Source organism: Hemiscyllium ocellatum, chromosome 2, assembly GCF_020745735.1.
Source record: "Hemiscyllium ocellatum isolate sHemOce1 chromosome 2, sHemOce1.pat.X.cur, whole genome shotgun sequence".
NCBI lineage: Eukaryota > Metazoa > Chordata > Chondrichthyes > Orectolobiformes > Hemiscylliidae > Hemiscyllium > Hemiscyllium ocellatum.
Window position 1 is genome coordinate 21526705 of NC_083402.1, and position 14610 is coordinate 21541314.

General features: G+C 42.8%; 1 protein-coding gene across 1 annotated transcript in view; it reads right to left on the bottom strand.

The window, feature by feature from the left end:
- The window catches only part of vegfc (vascular endothelial growth factor c), a 234832-nt gene that overhangs the window by 15543 nt on the left and 204679 nt on the right, over window positions 1–14610 (bottom strand). Inside the window, exon 5 of the mRNA XM_060835045.1 lies at window positions 12475–12587. Coding sequence (XP_060691028.1) covers window positions 12475–12587 — 113 coding nt within the window. The remainder of the gene's footprint in view (window positions 1–12474; window positions 12588–14610) is intronic.

Consider the following 14610-nt stretch of genomic DNA (forward strand, 5'->3'; position numbering starts at 1 on the left):
TTACAATAATGGCAATAATCGAGAGCTAGCTTAAAGACGGGCAGATCTGACTATTTATTATTCCTGGTTACAAAGAGTTCAGAACAGACAGAGAGGATAAAAACAGGGGAAGATATCATTTTTGGTGAAGGAAAGCACTGCAGTACTGGAGAAAGAAGATGCTTCTGAGTTCAATGAGGGAATTGAATTGGTACAGCTCAGGAATAAGAAGGGTGCAGTTACAGTGGTTGGTGCAAAATATGGACCGCTAGCTCATGAGAAGGATATACCAGAACAAATCTGAAAGGACATTACAGAGATGTGTATACATCATAGAGTCGTGATATTGGGAGACTTTATTTCCTGATATCGACTGGGATAATGGTACTGTAAGGAATAGTGAAGATAACGTAGCTAGACTGTTTTGGGGAAGTCTCCACAGCATATGGGCGGCACGGTGGCACAGTGGTTAGCACTGCTGCCTCAAAGCGCCTGAGACCCGGGTTCAATTCCCGACTCAGGCGACTGACTGTGTGGAGTTTGCACGTTCTCCCCGTGTCTGTGTGGGTTTCCTCCGGGTGCTCCGGTTTCCTCCCACTGTCCAAAGATGTGCGGGTCAGGTGAATTGGCCAAGCTAAATTGCCCGTAGTGTTAGATAAGGGGTAAATGTAAGGGTATGGGTGGGTTGTGCTTCGGCGGGCTGGTGTGGACTTGTTGGGCCGAAGGGCCTGTTTCCACACTGTAAGTAATCTAAGTAATCTAAAAAAAAATCTAGAATGAGACCGGACCAGCAAATTAGGAGGCCCTGCTTGACATGGTTTTGGGCATGAGGTGGACAAAGAGATCAACTGACAGCAGGGGAACACTGAGGAGACAATGACTCTTGTATCAAATGGTTTAATATGACAGTAGGAAATGACATTGATGAATACAGAGTAAGAACAAACAACTGGCGCAGAGTGGATTTCAACGGGGCTAGAACAGTGTGAGGTTGGGCAGACTTCAACCAAAGGTTACTGGGAGAAATGAATAATGGACTACCTTCATAGAAGAGATGGTTTGAGAATTGTCAAAGTATATTCCCTTAAAAAGAGAATGGAGGGTCTACAAATTCTGAAGTCTCTGGATGACAAAAGAGGCAGGATTTAAAAAAGAAACAGTGTACTTAGGACAGGTATCAGGTAGTAAATATTGTTGAGAACTATGCTGTAGTATGTTCAGAAGGAAGATGAGAAATCAATCATGAGACACAAATAGGGGTTACGAAAAAGACTGGTAGCTGAGATGATAGGAAATCCCAAGGACATGCATAAACATACAGATAGTAAAACAGCTGTGAAAGGAGGAATCCAACTTACAGAGACATGAAGCATGGCTGAGGTGTCAAATGGATACATTGCATTTGTCTTTATCTACAAGACAAATGCTGTACAAGCCATGGTGATAGAGGGGGAAACAAGGGTGGGTTAAAATTGCTAAGATGGAGAGACAGTGGATAAGCTATTGATAAGTTTATAATGCACTGAAGGGCCAGATAAGGGACCAGGTGCATCTAAGGAGAAGTAAGAATTAAATTGAGGAAATATTGGCAATTATCATATACATTTCCAAAAGGCTCAGTGCCACTCAGCAATGGAAGGGACAGTAGTAATAAGGATACAAAACTGGCTGAGGAATAGAAAACAAGGAGTGGTGGTCATTGAATAATTTTCAGACTGGAAGAAGGTTTGCAGTGGACCTCCCCAGGGGTGAGTATTGAGACCCTTGCTTTTTCTGATACTTTTTAATGATCCAGATCTTGGTGTGCAGGGGATATTTTCAAAGTTTGGGAAAAATGTAAGACTTCAGAGAATTGTAAAAGCCATAGAATCCCCCACAGTGTGGAAGCAGGCTATTTAGCCCATCGAGTCTACACGAGCCGTCTGAAGAGAATCCCACCCAGACCAACATTTCCCCCCCCCCGTAACGCTACATTTCCCATGGCTAATCCACTTGACCTACACATCCTTGGACACTATGGGCAATTTAGCACAGCGAATCCACATAACCTGCACATCTTTGGGCTGCAGAAGGAAATCGGAGCACCCAGAGGTAACCCACACAGACACAGGGAGAACGTACAAACTCCATACAGACAGCCAACCAAGAGTGGAATCGGACCCCGGTCCCTGGCACTATGAGGCAGCTGTTTTGATCACTGAGCCACTGTGCCACCCTAAGACAGTAACAAGAAAGACAGTATAGAACTTCAAAAGAACATAGACAAATTGGTGGATTAGGCAGTTAGGTGACAGATGAGTCCAACACAGAGAAGTAAGAGGTTATGCATTTTGGTATAAACAACATGGAGAGATAGTATAACATAAATGGTAATATTCTAAAGGAGCAGAGAGACCCATATGTATACGTAGGCAAGTCTTTAAATGTGGCTGTACAAGTAGAGAACATGGTTAACAAAGTATAAAGTATTCCAGGGTGAATAGGGTTTTAGAGTATAACAGGTCACTGCAATGTGGCAGTGAGAAAGGGACTCACTGAAGAAGGGTTATACCTGAAACATTAACTTCTCCATCTCCTAATGCTACCTGGCTTGCTGTGCTCTTCCAGCTTCCTACTTGCCTACTCTAGTATGGAGCAAGGAGGTGATGTTGAAATTATATAAGACACTGGTTAGACCTCAGCTTGAATATGTGTGCTGTTCTGGGTGCCACACCACAGGATAGACGTAGCTACACTTGACTGACTGCTGAAGAGGTTTATGAAAATGGTTTCAGGGACAAGAGAGTGAAGTTATGAGGGAGTACTGGAGAAGTTAGAACTGATTTCCTTGAAGAGGAGAAGGCTAAGAGGAGATTTTATTGAAGTATTTAAAATCACAAGGGATCTTGATATAGTGGATAGGTAGAAACTGTTCCTACTTGCGAATGAATTAAGAATCAGAGGGGTCAGTTTCAAAGTGTTTTGTACAAGAAGAAGGCAAAACAATTGTGAGGTGAGAAACCACTATTTTACAGGGCAAATAGCTAGCATATGGAATGCACTCCCGAGAAGTGTGATGGAGACAGGTTCAGCTGAGGCATTTCAAGAGCTCATTTGATGATTTATTAAATCAAAACAATGTTCAGGGTTACTATGTAAGTCAGGAGATTAACACAAAGTTAAAAAGCTCAGGGAGCTGATGCAGACAGGATGGACTGAAAGGCCTATCTTTCAGCACTGTACCACTTCTGTGCTGCCTGTTTTCATTGGAACGTCATGTTTATTGAAGCTTGACTGTGAGAACTGGGTAGCTGATGGGTCATCTGCAGCCCCAGCACATGGAAATAAAACGCTAGCATCATCTACTTTGCTTGATGTCACATCAGCCGCTTAACAATTTCCAGTCATTTGTCCTCACCAATTTAACACACCCACAAAAGGACATGACTATACCTCATTCTGTTCAGTCAAAGGAAAAATGACAGCAGATTTGGAGCTTAGTCTGTATGAGAAGAGGATTTCCTGCAAATTATTCACATAATTGACTTAATGGCAGGAGACAAAGAGTGGTGGTGGAGGGTTGCTTTTCGGACTGTAGGCCTGTGACCAGTGGCATTCCATTGGGATTGGTTCCTGGTTCCTCTTTTATTTGACATTTACATAAATGATTTGGATGAGAATAAAGAAGGCATTGTTAGTAAATTTGCGGAAAACATCAAAACTGGTGGCGTTGTCAACAGTGAATGAGGTTTTCTAAGATTACAAAGGGATCTTGATCAAATGGGTCAATGGGCTGAGAAATGGCAGATGGAGTTAAACCTGGTACATGCGAGGTATCGCATTTTGGTACAACAAACAGTGGTAGAGCTTACACAATTAATGGTAGGACCTGGGCTGGTGTTGTAGAACAGAGGGATCTAGGGGTGCAGGTCCATAATTCTTTGACATTTACATTGCACACAGACAGAGTGGTTGAAAAGGTGTTTAGCAGGGAAAGTAAGTTCATTAAATATTTTCTTAATGAATTCAAGGTATTTTTATCCATCAATTCGGGCATGACCAGTAACCTGTGTGGGAGATGACTAAGGCTTATGCTGGGGGATAATCATTTCTTAATCTGCTAGTCAGGAAAGACAGAAGGGGGAGCAACAATGCTTGCTTAAGGCGCAGTTAAAGACCACTGAGAAGATGTATTTTGATAAGCTATCATTGGTTAAGTTGCAGCGGGTTACGGCTCTCCAGTCCACCTTGAACTCTGTGCTTACATAGACAGCAAGGAAGGAACTCTCCTTTGTTGAACAGTGACTGTTTGAACATGGCGATAAGCCGGGTAGGTACCTAGTGTATCATGCTAGGAGAAAGAATGCACCCCAATGCATTACCTTGATCAGGGATGGGAATGGGACGGCCACTTGCGACTCTAAAAAGATCAATGCAGCATTTCTGAAATTCTATTTTGAGCTATTGTTTGAGCGTTGCAAATATGGATGGAGTCTTTCTTTAAGAACTTGGATCTTCCAAATGTCACTCCAAACGCTTTTTCTTAATGTCCCTTTAACAGTACCGAAGGTACAGCAGGCTGTGAGACAGATGCAGAGTGGGAAAGCACCTGCCCCTGATGGTCTCCCCAGTGAATTTTACAAGGAATTTATAAATATATTGTTGGACCAATGTTGGACATGTATAATTACTCGTATAGCTATGGTCATCTCCTGCCATCCCTGAGGGAAGTGTAATACTTCTCTCACTCTTAAGAAAGGAAAGACTCCAGAGGAATGTGCTTCCTGTCGGCCCATCTCACTTCTGAACTCTGATTTCAAAATTTTGTCCAAGGCTCTTGCGTTCAGATTGGAAACTGTGCTGCCTTCCATTGTTAGGGGCGATCAGACTGGTTTTATAAAAGCTCCTCTCTTAATGTCAGGAGGATGCTGAATATGATTCAAGCTTATCAGCAGCAGTCGGTTCAGGGATTAGTGGTCTCCTTAGACGCAGAAAAAGCGTTTGATCGGGTTCAGTGGCCATACCGTTTTCACATCCTTGAGCGATTTGGACTGGGGAGGTTTTTAATAAGTAATGAGGATCCTTTACGCTGATCCTCTGGTGGTGGTTCTCACCAATGGTGTGAGATCTAGTAATTTTGAGATTTGTAGGGTCAGTCGGCAAGGCTGTTCCTTTTCACCATTACTTTTCACATTTGCGGTTGAGCCACTGGCAGAGGCGATCCATAGGGATCCTAATAGAGCCACCCCAAGAGTAGGATCTAACTCGCATGATATCTCACTATGTGCAGATGATGTTCTGTTTTTTCTGTTGAATCCACAGGTGTCTGTATCCCATCTTATACAAGGCATCAACTCAGTTGGCTCCTTTTCAGGCTACAAGATTCATTTCTCTAAATCAGAAGCTCTGCCTATGGGGGGTCTTAGAAGAATATCTGAGGTGGAGGGTGAATTATGGTTCCCCTTCAAATGGTCACAGGAAGGTTTTTCATATTTAGGCATCTTCATTACTCCTTTCTTTGATCGGTTGTTTAAGGCCAATTTTGCCCACTTGCTTGACAGGATTAAGCCAGATTTTCAACAATGGGGAGCACTTCCAATGTCCTGGCTAGGCCGGGTATCTCTTATCTAAATGAATGTCTTCCTCCATTTGCTCTATTCTATATGAATGTTTCTTTTGACTTTCCCAAGGCAAACATTCCAGAGACTTAATGGATGACTTAGCTTTTTTATTTGGCACCGTGGGCAGCCTCTTATCAAGTTGTCTAAACTACAGTTGTCTCGTGGGTTGGGGGGAGTGGATTTCCCAGATATTAGAAGATGCCAATTAATTTCTCTTCTAGCATTTGTTAGTGATTGGGCCAGTAAAGACCTGGCATCAATGTGGCTAGATATTGAGGCCTCCCAGTCAAAATGTCCCCTCATCAGCCTTTTGTTCTTCGATAAAATGAAGATGGTCATGGAATATTGCCGTAATCTGATTGTTATTAATACTGTTAAGGCGTGGAGGAACATGTGGCAGAGGAAGGGCAATATGTCCAAAACATCATTTCTTACCTCTATAGTGGATATGCTGGGTTTTCAACCGGGGGTAACAGACCCTGAATTTATGCTCCGGGCAGCTAGGGGTATTTCCTGTTCAGGTGAAATAATGATGTCCTTTGACCAAATAATTCATTAATATAGTGAAGTTGGCAAAAACATTTTCCTTTTTTTTAAGGTCGGGGATTTTATTCAGAAAGGAACCACCCCTGCACATCCATTATGGAGAAGAGGGTCCTTAATGCTGAAAGTACTCTCTCTATTAGTAGACTTTATCATATCCTGGGGGATGATCTTTCAGAAGATGTTGAGTGGCTTTGCAGGGTTTGGGCGCGGGAATTAGGTGTTGAGATTTCTATGGAGGTATGGGGGGACATTTGCGAGAATGCGAGGAAGGTCTTGATTTGTAACAAGACCTATGCCATGCAGCTGAAGATTCTGCATAGGGTCCATCTGATCCCAAACCATCTCTTAAAGTTTAAGGTGGGAGAATCCTAAGTGTAAGATAAACATTGTTACTCTCACTCATTGTTTATGGTCTTGCCACAGGTTCCACACATATTGGAGTTCTGTGGCAGGGGTTACAGAGAGGATCTTGAGGGCTGATGTGAAGATGGACCTTGTCTCTCTTCTCCTGGGTTTACCCCATATACCCTCTTTGGATGCTCATGAGGAAAAGCTTTTTAATATCATCACTTATTGCTCTAGGAAAAATATTTTAATGTGTTGGGTTTCTGAAACCCTCCCGGGTCTGTTGGGTGACTTAGGCTTATTATGGCACACATCCCTCTGGATCTTTTCACAAATATGGTGCACCAGAAAACAGAAAGTATTTATTGGATATGGCAGCCCTTTCTGGACTACTTGGATGCAGATTTATCTGCCATTTTAACCAGGGCTTTTGTGTCACCTTGACGTTCTAATTCAGAGCTGAAAATGTGTTGCTGGAAAAGCACAGCAGGTCAGGCAGCATCCAAGGAACAGGAAATTCGATGTTTCGGTGTTCTGATTTAGTGTACTTGATGTCCTTGAAGGAAAAACAACGAATATTTTGTGTGCAATACTTAGTGCTCTCGGAAGTCAAGAGCAAATGCTTTGTTGTGCTGAGCTGTTTTGCTTGTTTATTTATTCATTAACTACATTTACTGATTTGTCTGTTTTGCACATGGGTATAGTTGGATTTTGATCGTATTGTTGTTGCTATTGTGATTTTTTTTCTCTTTTTTGTTGTTATATGTATAAAGGATAATGTTTGCTGGTGTAGTAATTTATTTTCCTTTTTTCATTATAGTTTTGTAAAGAAAGAAAATTTTAATAAAAATATCTATAAAAATGTTGTTCAGCATACTTGCCTTCATTGTTTAGACCTTTGAGCACAAAAGTTGGGACATCACGTTGAGATTATACATAACATTGGTGGGGCCTTTTCTGGAGATTGAGGGGTGACTTTATAATGTTTATAGAATCATGAAGGGTATAGACAAGGTGAATGACCTATAGATAAGGTGGAGATAGTGAGGACTGCAGATGTTGGAGATCAGAGTCGAGAGTGTGGTGCTGGAAAAGCACAGCAGGTCAGGCAACATCCGAGGAGCAGGACAGTCGATCTTTCAGGCATAAGCACTTCATCAGGAATAAGGTGGACCCAATACTGATCCCTGTAGACTGGTCACAGGCCTCCAAAATCAACCCTCCGCCTCTACTAGCTGTCTCCTTCCATAAAGCTAATTTTGTATTCAGTTTGTATTTAAGCTCACCCAAAGTCCCATGTGATCTAACTTTACTAATCAGACTACCATGTTGAACCTGATCAAAGGCTTCATTTAAAGTTCAAGTAAACAATGATTACTCCTCTGTCCCCATCAATCATTTACTTCATTTAAAAACTCAATTAAGTTTGTGAGACAGAACTTCCCACACACAAAACTATGCTGACTGTTCCTGATCAGTCCTTTCCTCTCCAAACACATGTAAATTCTACCTTTCAGAATCATCTTCAACAACTTACCCCCCACTAATGTCAGACTCATGGGTCTATAGTTTCCAGGCTTCTCCATATTAAGTAAAGGCACAACCTTAGTCACTCCTCACTGCTCAGGTACTTCACCTGTGTTTATAGATGATACAAACATTTCTGCTAGCATCCTTCTAGAAGGAAGATACATGGGAACATCACCACCTACAAATTCTCCTCCAATCCACACACCATCCTGACTTGGGAAACAGATCACCATAGGTTCAGTGTCTAAGGGTTAAAATCTTGGCATTCCCTCCTTAACAACATTGTGGGTTTGCCTACAGCACATGGACTGACACCGTTCAAGGGGCAACTCGCCACCACCTTCTCAGGTCAACCAGAGAGAGGTAATAAATGCTGGTGAGTCAGTGATGCCCACAGCCCGTGAAAGAAGGATGGGGCCTATTATTTCCATGACCAGCAGATTACTGGCTGATGTTTAAATAGCTACGCATTCTGATGTTGTGTCTCCGAGAGCTCAGGAGAAAGTGAGGACTGCAGATGTTGGAGATCAGAGTTGAGAGTGTGTTGCTGGAAAGGCACAACAGGTCAGGCATCATCCAAGGAGCAGGAGAATTGATGTTTCGGGCATAAGCCCTTCATCAAGAAGGCCCGGAATGTCGATTCTCCTGCTCCTTGGATGCTGCCTGACCTGCTGTGCTTTTCCAGCAACACACTCTCGACTCTCTGCGAGCTCAGGCACCACTTGCTACAACAGGTCACGAGGCTCTCCCAAAGTGAGCGGCAAGTGTGCTTCACCAGCCGGATTCTAAACGCTCGCAGTACCTTTCTCTGGTGACAAGGATCAGCTTTGCTGTAGCTCACTGCGGTAAAATGGGAAGAGAAAGGAGATAGCATAAGTTGGCAGTGGGACTGTTATAACAGCTGCTGCTCTACCTGCTTCCTGGTCAGCCCCAGCGTGATCGATATAGCTGTGAAATCCCAGAATTGTCCATGAGCCAGTCCATGTATCTGATTAAACTGAATCTGACTTACCAAAATATGTGAATCAACATTTTGCCCATTAGCATTTCCCTCTGGCAAGTAGTTCCTACCGCAAGCAGAGGTCTGAGATATTTAATGCTACGTAAGTTCTTGCTATACAGCCTGATTATTTATTTGCATGGCATTGCGTTTGGAACTGTTGCAAGTACCTGCAGCTAAGTTAGTAGATTGGCTTGAAGGCTAATCCTGGTGCAAGTATGGCAAAAATAAAAAAAAATATTGATTTTGGCAAAGCAGAACAGTGCACTTAAAATAAATAAAGAAGAAAATTGACAGGAAATATTTCAGTAACAGCTGCTGAGGGAAAGAATGGGGAAAGAGTTCTGTTCAAGAGAATTTAAAATGTCAAGAGAACACAGTCAAAAGGATGAAAAAGGGGTAATGTCGAATCATGAGGCGAAAGGGTGATTTGGCAGGATGGAGGAAGGATTGGTTATTGATGGGAAGGAATGAAAGATAGAACACAACAGATGAGTGAGTAAACAGGAGAAGATTGAGTTTACTGATGACAAAAATTCCAGAAGGATAGCAATAAGAGCAAATTAAAGGTTAAAAAAAGGAGGATGCTAAAAAGAAAAGAGCTTATCAGCAAATGAGAAGTTTAGAGGAGCCCTGAAAGGCAAAGAGACTGAGTAGAGACTAAGGGAAGGAATCAGTTGATGACAGAAATTGGATGGAGTTGTCCCATTACAGATAAGAACGGACCCTGGAGGAATATCAAAGAGTAGGACAAGTCTTAAACAAGGAATCAAGCGAGCTAAATGGGGTCATTAAATAGCTTTAGCTAACAGAATTAAGGAGAATCCCAAAACATTTTATTCTTATACAAGAAGCAAGCAGGTAATTAGAGAAAGGATTGGTCCACTAAAAGATAATGACGGAAGGCTGTGTGCCAAACCTGAGAGAATGATTACTTTGCATCAGTGTTCACTGAGGAGAGGAACATGATGAATCTTGAGATTAGAGATAGAAGTTTGTTTAGTCTGAATCACGTCGGCATAAGTAGGGAAGATGTGTTAGGTAGACTAGAGGTTAATAAGGTGGACAAATCCCCAGGACTGGATGGGATCTATCCAAGGTTGCTGAGGGAGGGAAGAGAGAAAATAGCTGGGGCCCTGACAGGTGTCTTTGTGGCATCCTTAAATACAGGTGAGGTGCCAGAGGACTGGAGGGTAGCTTATGTTGTCCCCCTGTACAAGGAGGGGAGTAAGGATATTCTGGGTAACTACAGACCAGTGAGCCTGACTTTGGTGGTGGGGAAGTTGCTGGACAGGATACTAAGAGATAGGATCTATTTATATTTAGAAAAGCATGAGCTTATTAGTGATAGGCAACATGGTTTTGTGCGGGGGAAATCGTGCCTGACCAACTTAAAAGAATTCTTCGAGGAAATGACCAAGTTGATAGATGAAGGAAGGGCTGTTGATGTCATATACATGGACTTTAGTAAGGCATTTGATAAGGATCCCCATTGTAGACTAATGGGGAAAGTGAAGTCACATGGTGTGCAAGGTGGATAAAGAACTGGTTGAGCAACAGGAGAGAGTAGTAGTTGAAAGGAGTTTCTCAAAATGGAGAAAGGTGACCAGTGGTGTTCCATAGGGATCAGTGTTGGGGCCACTTTTTGTTTGTGATATACATAAATGATCTGGAAGAGGGCACTGTTGGTATGATCAGCAAGTTTGCAGATGACACAAAGATTGGTGGAGTAGCAGAAAGCATAAGGGACTGTTAGGAGGATATACATGGACTGGAGAGTTGGGCGAAAAAGTGGCAGATGGCTTTCAATCCAGATAAATGTGAGGTGATGCATTTAGGCAACACTAATTATAGAGCAAATTATACAATGAATGGAAGAGCCTTGGGAAAAGTTGATGGGCAGAGAGATCTGGGAGTGCAGGTCCATACCCTGAAGGTTGCTGCACAGGTGGAGAGAGTGGTCAAAAAGGCACATGGCATGCTTGCCTTCATTGGACAGGGTATGCATAAGAGCTGTACAAGACATTGGTTCAGCTGCATTTGGAATACTGTGTACAGTTCTGGTCACCACATTACCAAAAGGATGTGGATGCTTTGGAGAGGGTGCATACAAGGTTTATGAGGATGTTGCCTGGTATGGAAGGTGCTAGCTATGAAGAGAGGTTGAGTAGATTAGGTTTATTTTCACAAGAAAAAAGGAGATTGAGGGGGGACCTGACTGAGGTTTATAAAATCATGAAGGGTATAGACAGGGTGGATAGTGACAAGCTTTTTCCCAGGGTGAAGGATTCAGTAACCAGAGGTCATGCTTTCAAGGTGAGAGGTGGAAAGTTTAAGGGGGATACACGTGGCAAGTACTTCACACAGAGGGTGGTGAGTGTTTGGAACGCGTTGCCAGCAGAGGTGGTAGAGGAAGGCAAGGTAGATTCATTTAAGATGCGTCTGGACAGATGCATGAATAGGTGGGGAGCAGAGGGATTGACTGACAGGTTTTGACAGTACATTTGAATCAGCTCAGGCTTGAAGGGCCGAAAGGCCTGTTCCTGGGCTGTAAATTTTCTATGTTCTTTGTTCTATAATGGCCTTGCACTGGTATTTGTAAAGTGAGAATCTTATACAATGGATGAGGGGAATTGGTGATGTAATTCTGCTGGGCTAGTAATCCAGAGGTTTAGTTTACTGTTTTTGGACCTTGGATTCTAATGCCATGATACCAGCTAAATTGGGTTCCTTTTTAAAAGTCTGGAAATGAAAGGTAGTCATGGATAGCCACAATCAATTGTTATACTCACTGATTCACGGATGGCCTTTAGAGAGGGAAACTTGCCATCCACGCTCAGTCTGGTCGACTTATGACTAAACTCAAGAACAATGTGGTTAACTCTTAACTGCCCTCTGACCAAGCTCAGCAAATGACCTAGTCCAAGGGCAGTTAGGGATGGGCACAAATCCTGCCCTTGCCAGCAAAGCCCACACCCCATGACAAAGTTGAGAGTTGTATCTCCAGCTGTGTTTTTACACTGATGTCAAAGGATCTCTGTGCAGGCGCACTCATACATTGGCAAACCTTTCATGTTGTGGGAGGGTGCCGATCAGTGTCACCTCCTGAATATCGATTTAAATCTAGTTTGATATATGTCTCAAACTCTCACATCACTGAGGAAGCATTAGGGAAGGTCATTGTAAAAGATAAACATTTGTCAGATTTAGTACAGATATTGAGGAGACAAAACCGAAAATCAGTATTAAACTCAGGCCACTGCAGCAACTGAGGCATCACCACTTCATTGTGTTTTTATGTTTAATATGCATATTTATTTCTTATACTTTATTCTCTTTCATACATCAGTACAGGAGCTCATTGTAAACAAAGGACTTGTGTCAATCTGCATCATGCAAAACAGATTTTCTCATAGGTACCTGAACAGCAATTAATAGAAAATATTGAAACAGTAAAAAATTAAACCAACTGACCTGAGTCACTTTTGGGGGGCAGAAAGCTGCTGAAATCATGCTGCCTCACGCATCTGCATAAAAAACTATTCCAGATGTGATTCCTGGGACAGGTTTTGTTTGGCATCAGACAGCTGTGAAGGAAGTGAAGATGTTCTTGTTGAAAGTAGACAGACAATATTGTGACCACTTGGTTTAATACATATCCGGTTTATGGAATTTTAATACTCATACAATAAAGAGATACTGCCAAACAGTTTTGACAGATTATTAACAAGATTAGACAACAGGGGAAATATGTTAGCAAGTTGATCAGTGTGCTCACATAAAAAATTTCTAACCCACACTGGTACAAACCTGCAAACTCGTTTGTTCCAGTTCTTTAATGAGTAAAGCTAAACAAAAATTGTTTTGCAAATTTTCAACCAAAGCCAATAAACACGATGGCCCAAAGGTCAGTAACTGTTTTAATCCAATTCACAGATAGAGTTCAATCCTGGTCCACCCAGCTCCCAGTGACAGTCCAATCCGGGTCCAACCCAGCTCCCAGTGACATTCCAATCCTGGTACAACCCAGCTCAAATTGACAGTCCAATCCTCATACAAACCAACTCCCTGAGACAGTCCAATCCTGGTCCAGTCCAGCTCCCAGTGACAGTCCAATCCTGGTACAGCCCAGCTTCCAGTGACAATGCAATCCTTGTCCAACCCAGCTTCCAGTGACAGTCCAATCCTGTCCAGCCCAGCTCCCAGTGACAATCCAATTCTGGTCCAACCCAGCTCCCAGTGACAGTCCAACCTGGTCCAACTCAGCTCCCAGTGACAGTCCAATCCTGGTCCAACCCAGCTCCCAGTGACAGTCCATTCCTGGTCTATCCCAGCTCCCAGTGACATTTCAACCCTGGTCCAACCCAGCTCCCAGAGACAGACCAATCCCCTTTCCACCCAGCTCCCAGTGACAGTCCATTCCTGGTCTATCCCAGCTCCCAGTGACATTTCAACCCTGGTCCAACCCAGCTCCCAGAGACAGACCAATCCTCTTTCCACCCAGCTCCCAGTGACAAGCCAATCCTGGTACAACCCAGCTCCCAGTGAAAATCCAATCCTGGTACAACCCAGCTCCCAGTGACAATCCAGTCCTGCTCCAACAAAGCTCCCAGTGACAGTCCAAACCTGGTATAACCCAGCTCCCAGTGATAGTCCAAACCTGGTATAACCCAGCTCCCAGTGACAGTCCAATCCTGGTATAATCCAAATCTCAGTGATACTCTAATCCTGGTCCAACCCAGGTCCCAGAGACAGTCCAATCCTGGTCCATCCAAAATTCCAGCGATCGTTTAGATACCTCCCAAATCCATTTCAAAGTGATGGATCTTGTCGTTGTGCGATTCTGACTCCACACACTCTCTTACATCACCACAGCCACCCATAGCATCAATGCAGAAAGAAAGTAATGTAGACGGGTACACAATGGCCTATCTCCTTGCCTTTACCCATCTCATATTATCACACAAATTTAATATCAATCCAATACACTTACACATGTGGACTTATGGTTGACATGACAAAGACTCAGAGCAAACTATGAACACACAGATTGGATCAGAGATAGGCTGCTGAAGCCTGCTCTTCCATTTTATAACATTATGGCTGATCTTTTTACTCTATGTATTACCTGCCCCTGACATCTTTTCACTATCATGTCTATCCAACACCTAATAACCTCCTTTAGAGGAAAAGCTCCAAAGACTTACTGCCCTCATGAAGAAAACATCGCTCCATCTTTGCTTGAAATAAGTGATCCCTAAGGAACCACTAGTTCTAGATTCTCCCTGAAAAGGAAACATCATTTCCACATCGTCCTGTCAATACCCAGCAGGATTTTATATATTTTAATCAAATTGAGTCTTACTCTTCTAAACTCCAGCAGATATAAACTTACACGTCCACTTTTTCCTCGTAAGACAAAGCAACATTCCTGGTATTAGTTGAGGAACCTGCTTTCTGTGCATTTTACAAATTTCCTTCAATAAGTCTATCAATCCTGTACAAAGTGCTTCAAATGTGGTCACATCAAGGACTTGCATTATGGAGGCATAACCTCACTACTTTTATATTCAATTCCCCTTGCAATAAACACTAACATCCAATTAGCTT